Source organism: Salvia miltiorrhiza, unplaced genomic scaffold (genome assembly GCF_028751815.1).
Source record: "Salvia miltiorrhiza cultivar Shanhuang (shh) unplaced genomic scaffold, IMPLAD_Smil_shh original_scaffold_358, whole genome shotgun sequence".
Classification (NCBI taxonomy): Eukaryota; Viridiplantae; Streptophyta; class Magnoliopsida; order Lamiales; family Lamiaceae; genus Salvia; species Salvia miltiorrhiza.
In genome coordinates this window covers 269,128-275,214 of record NW_026651535.1, presented here as the reverse complement: position 1 = coordinate 275,214, position 6,087 = coordinate 269,128, and the positions used below count along the sequence as shown (strand labels likewise).

Sequence of the window (6,087 nt, the reverse complement as noted above, 5' to 3'; positions counted from 1 at the left end):
ATGGAGGAAAATTTTGATCGTAGATGTCAAAATATGTGCACGAAAGTTGACTAAATATTTGTCACGTAAGTTCTCTTAATTAAAAATCGTTTTTTTCTTTTTTCTTTTGAGGAATTTAAATATCATTGTTAAAAAATTCTCAAATAAACAAAGCTCAAAATTTTCCAAATATAGTATAATAATAGATACAGCCTTGTAATATATATGTAACAAATGAGCTCATATTCACTACCAATTTCATACATCTCCCATCAAAGATATAAAAATAAATAAAAAAATCACATATCTAATAAATAATGTTACCCCAAAATGATATAGATTGATATAGAATGAGAGATGAGATTTCAATATTTTGCAACTTTAACAAAATCTCCCCCAAAAAGTATTTAGGACCACCACTGGCAAAAAGTGACTTTTACTCTAAGCTGGCCAACAGTGAATTCATTCTTGTCTTGATTGTTATAAATCGTACTCCAATTGTACACATTTCACTTTAAATTGCATGATTTTGCTTACATCGATCCCTCTCATTTTTATACACAAAAAGTTTGAAGAATTTGTTTCGATTTTAGTGTGATGGTTGAGAAGAGAAAGTTCCGAGGGGTCCGACAGCGCCATTGGGGCTCTTGGGTGGCCGAGATCCGCCACCCACTACTGTAACTTTCTCTATATCTTTTTTCCTGTTACATGTCACCTAAAATACATCTGCTGAGAAATATTTCACATTATTTGCTATTTCTGGCCCAAATTAATTCATTTCATCTTCTTGAGGTTTAGCTAAAAGAAATGCAGCTGCAATCAATTAACTCCGAAAGCACCTTCTACATGTCTATTTCTTCGAGGAATACTGTTCATACAATAATAATAATAAAAAAACTTATATAACAAAATTCTTGATAGTGATCATTATATATATCAATGTTTTCTAATGAAACCCATATTTTAATTACATCTTATTTTATTGATCATTATTTCTGAAAATAAATTAGTAGTACCATGTTCTTTCTTGGACTAATTGTCGCAGTTCTTCCTAGATTCTTCTTTCAAATAATGATACGATCTGGAATTTTTTTTATTGAAATAATGATAATGATGTATGCATGTACAGGAAAAGGAGGGTGTGGCTGGGGACTTTTGAGACGGCGGAGGAGGCGGCGAGGGCGTACGACGAGGCGGCGGTGCTGATGAGCGGCAGAAACGCCAAAACAAACTTCCCGGTTGCGGGAAACGTCGAAGAAAGCAGCAGTGAGGCGCCGTTCTCATCCATTATCAGCGAGAAGCTTCGTAAATGCTGCAAATCGCCGTCGCCTTCCGTCACCTGCCTGAGGCTGGACAACGAGAGCTCCCACATCGGAGTCTGGCAGAAACGGGCCGGGTCGGATTCCGACGCCAACTGGGTCATGACCATTCAGCTCGGGAATAAGGATATCATCAATGATGACCGGAGCCGCGGCGGCGCGGCGGCGCCGGAAGTTTTGACGGCGGAGTTCAGAGACGAGAGGGATGAAGAGGAGAAGATTGCATTGCAAATGATTGAAGAACTTATGAATTAATTATTTAGTTAATTAGTTAACTCAAAAAAAATATATATATTAAATTAGCTCAAAATTGCATTGTTTTAATCAAGAAACTGAAGGGTTTTGGTAATTGGTATAACGACGAGCATACTGAAGATTGCCCGTTAATTTGGATCCAGTTTCGCAATATTTTTTGTGTTTCACTATCAAATTTAATTATTATTTTTTATAACAATATTTATTTTTTGTAAATAAATTTTATAATAATGTCTGATGAGTGACAATTAATATTTATAACAAAAGATTGAAGTTTAAAAAAAATATTATATACCATATATAGTTAGGAAATTATCGATCATCAATTAATTATTAACTACTAATACAACTAGAATTAGATATTAAAATATATATATATATATATATATATATTTATATATATTTATATATCATAATTGAACATAATAAATCACAGGCAATAAGTATAAAACTAAACTAGAACTTTTCCTACTAGCTCAAATGGGCCGGTTTTTAGTCATTTATTGATTGACAAATTTATCCCTTACTAGATATATTGTTTTGTTTTTTTTTTTTTTCTTTCTTTCTTTTTTTTCTTTTTTTTTTCTGTTTTATGATTTTCGAAATTTATGGTTTTTTTGTTTTCTAATTTTTCGGTTTTTTGTTTCCTTATATTTTCCAGCTTTTTTTTTTTTAAATTAATATTATTTATTTTTATAGATGATTAAATTATTTATTTATATTCTAAAATTATGTTTTATTTATTTGTTTTCACTAATTTTATGATTCTCTTTAAAAAAATTCTTTTTTTTTGTTTCCACATATTATTTTTTTATTGTTTCGAAAATATTTTTTTCTGAAATTTTTGTATTTTTTCAAAAATTATGTTTTTTTTATTTGTTTCCACTAATTTGGATATTCTTCTAAAAATAATTCAAGATTTGTTTCCACTAATTTAGATATTCTCCTAAAATAATCTTTGATTTGTTTCTACTAATTTAGATATTAGATATTCTCCTAAAATAATCTTTGATTTGTTTCCACTAATTTAGATACTCTCCTAAAATAATTCTTGATTTGTTTCCACTAATTTAGAGATTTTTATTCTCCAATAAATAATCTTTGATTTGATTCCACTAATTTAGAGATTCTCATAAAATAATCCTAAATTTATTTAGACATTTATTTTATTTTTCGATTTTTCTTTTTTATTTTGCGAATTATATGTTAATTTTATTTGTTTCTAGTAATTTAGAGATTCCTTTCAAAGTATTCCTAGATTTGTTTTCATTTTTATATTTTTTTTCAAATATTTAATAAAAAAATTCGAAGATGATTTAAAAAAAAAAAGCGAAATACAAGAAAAAGGTGCTTGGTGGATTTTGAACCTTAGACCTCAATAATATGTGAGTTATACTTTGCCACCTTATCTAGTAGTGGCAACCACATTAGTGAAGCGTTAGAAAAATAAAATAAAATGAATCATATGATGGGGGGCATCAATTGAAAAAATAAATAACATATACTTGGACTAAATGTATTATAATAATCCAGTAAATGCTATATAACAATAGGAAATAAATTTTAATTAATTAATTAAAATAAATTAGTGAAGTTCGGAAAAAAGTGATTGTGAATACGATGTCATTTTGGTTGGAAAATTATATAACATATACTTTAAGACAATGCATTATAATATTTTATTGAAGTCGAAATAATTAAACTCAACGTTCATCAAGTTTAATTATATAATTGAAATAAATTAGTGAAGTTGAAAGAAAAAATACAGTATAATCAATCATACGTAGAGATTTTGCTCGAAAAACTATATGACATATACTTTATTAAAAGCGATATAATAATAAGAAAATGAAGTACGTACTATAGTGTGGGTAATGAAACAGAAAATTTTCAACTAAATCATGCAATGAGATTTTGCTCGAAAAAACTATATTACATATACTTTATTGGAATATATTATAATAAAGTATTATAATCGATATGATGTTAACAAAATGAACCATTATTGTGTGACTAATGATGTCGCCGTAATTATGGTAAAACTATGAAATAATGTTTAATTAATTAGTGAAGTTGTAATAAAAAATGAATTTTATAAGATATATATAATGAAGGAATATTTATGTTGGAGAAACAATTGAAGTTGTTAGGCACAAAAAAAATGCCTAGAATATATTATAAATGAATTAATATATATGTTGTCAAAACAGTTGAAGATGTTTTTCCCTAAAAAATATAAAATTTCATAGAATACATTATAAATGAATAAATATATTAAACAATGAAATTATGTGATAACTTATTATGGAGGTACAATAATAAAATTGCGCAATTGTGAAAAAAATTTGGATTAGTATAAGCCTTAGTATAATATCATAATGAATTAGTGAAGTTGAAAAAAAAATATACTCCATGAAATAGAGTTGAATTAATTAATTGAAATAAATTAGTGAAATTGAGAGAAAAAAAATTAAATGAATCATACGCAGAAATATCACTCGGAAAACTATATAACATATACTTGAAGACACTGCATTATAATATTGTATTGAAGTCAAAATAATTAAACTCAGCGTTCATCAAGTTTAATTATCTAATTGAAATAAATTAGTGAAGTTGAAAGCAAAAATAAAGTATAATCAATCCTACGTAGAGATTTTGCTCGGAAAACTATATAACATATACTTGAATACAATGAATTATAATATAGTACAAAAAGTGATATAATAATAAGAAATAATTATACTCAATGAAATAGAGTTGAATTAATGAATTGGAATAAATTAGTGAATGTGAAAAAAAAAATTAAAAAAAAAATGAATCATAGTCAGGGATATCGCTCGGAGAACCATATAACATGTACTTGAAGACAATTTATTATAATATAGTATTGAAGTCGATTTGATAATAAGAAAATGAACTGCTATAGTGTAAATAATGAAGTCGAAATAATTATATTCAGTGAAATGAAGTTGAATTAATTAGTTGAAATTAATTAGTGAAGTTATATTAAAAAATAAAGAAAATATATTGTTTATTTGAATGTATTATAATATAGTATTAAATGCGATATAATAATAAAAAAATGAACCAACTAAAATAAAAAATGAACTACTATAGTGTGAGTAATGAACTCGTATAATTACACTCAATGTAATAAAGTTGAATAATATAATTGAAGTAAATTAGTGAAATCGAGGGAAAAATGTAAATAAAAACAATTATACAAAGATGCATCGATCGAAAAACTAAATAACACATACTAGAAGTGAATGTATGATAATATTGTAATTAAATCGGAGTGATAATAAAAAAATGAAATTAAGTTGAATTACATAAGATATATATAATGAAGGACAATTTATTAAAAATGAAGACTATGTACAACAAGTCGATTCAATTATCCGTTACAAAATAAATATTTATTAATTATTTTAAGTTAAATTAGTTATTTTGAGGAAATAAAAAATAAAATGAGGTGAAATGGTTTATATGAATGTATTCGCTCGCAAGACTATGTACAAAAAATCGATTCAACTATTTGTTGCAAAATAAACATTTATTTTGCACCTTAAAGGGGTGAATTTTTTTTTCTTTTGATTTTGCACCTTTTTTTTTTCCATTGAGTGATATCTCTTTATTTGTTTTTTGGTTAGTATAATTTAATTCTTTTGTTTGGACTATATCATTTTTTTTTAATTCCTTAAGATTGTTAAAATACAATTTTGAACCTCACCAAATGACGTTGAATACTTTACTTAATATCGCCATTTTTAGGATCTCATTTTAAGAATGATAAAAATCATGCAACTATTTATACAAAATTCGTTCAAACAATTTAACAAACAGTTGGCGTGCGTTAAATCTCTTTTAATTAATAATCTTATTTAATAATTTAAATTTTAAATAACACAAAAAATATTATTCAATTATTTACAAGTATTAATCTTACTACATTATTAGTGTAAAACAATAAAAAATATAATTTTCGAAACAAATAATGTGTATAGAAACAAATCTATGATTATTTTTAAAAGAATCCCTAAATATGTGGAAACAAATAAATAAAACATAATTTTCAAAAGAAAATAAATAATTTAATCTTCATAAAAAAAATTAATTTTGAAAAAAATAATAGCTGGAAAATCTAGGATTATTTTAACAAGAAACACTAAATTATTGGTAACAAATAAATAACAATATTTTTAAACAAATAAATTAAAAACAATCCGGAATAAAAAATCATATAAGTTCAAATTATACGGTGTATATAAATTTCAGAAATAAGAAACAGTAAAATAAGGAAATAAATAACCGAAAATTTAGGAAACAAAAAAACTTCCATTTTGGAAATCATATAACCGAAAATTTAGGAAGCAAAAAAACTTGCATTTTGGAAATCATATAACCGAAAAAAAAAAACTCAATAATACAAGGGATAAATTAGTAAACACAAAAATCCTTCAAAACCGGTCCATTTGGGCTAAAGGAAAAAAAATCGATTTTTTGCAAGTGTTCAGGACACCGGGTGTTC

General features: G+C 25.7%; 1 protein-coding gene across 1 annotated transcript; it reads left to right on the top strand.

Annotated features, from left to right (window-relative positions):
* The first annotated feature begins 484 nt into the window (after positions 1–484).
* LOC131004242 (ethylene-responsive transcription factor WIN1-like) lies at positions 485–1,704 on the top strand. The gene is made up of 2 exons (XM_057930886.1): positions 485–656; positions 1,109–1,704. The coding sequence occupies exons 1-2, from the start codon at positions 577–579 to the stop codon at positions 1,551–1,553; spliced, it is 525 nt and encodes a 174-aa protein (XP_057786869.1). The 5' UTR covers positions 485–576; the 3' UTR covers positions 1,554–1,704.
* Positions 1,705–6,087: the final 4,383 nt, after the last annotated feature.

Bases quoted from the DNA above. Each gene is read 5' to 3' on its own strand.
- LOC131004242 (XM_057930886.1), top strand. From the start codon at position 577: ATGGTTGAGAAGAGAAAGTTCCGAGGGGTCCGACAGCGCCATTGGGGC. The intron at 657-1,108 runs GTAACTTTCTCT...ATGCATGTACAG, and splicing joins GAGATCCGCCACCCACTACT to GAAAAGGAGGGTGTGGCTGG.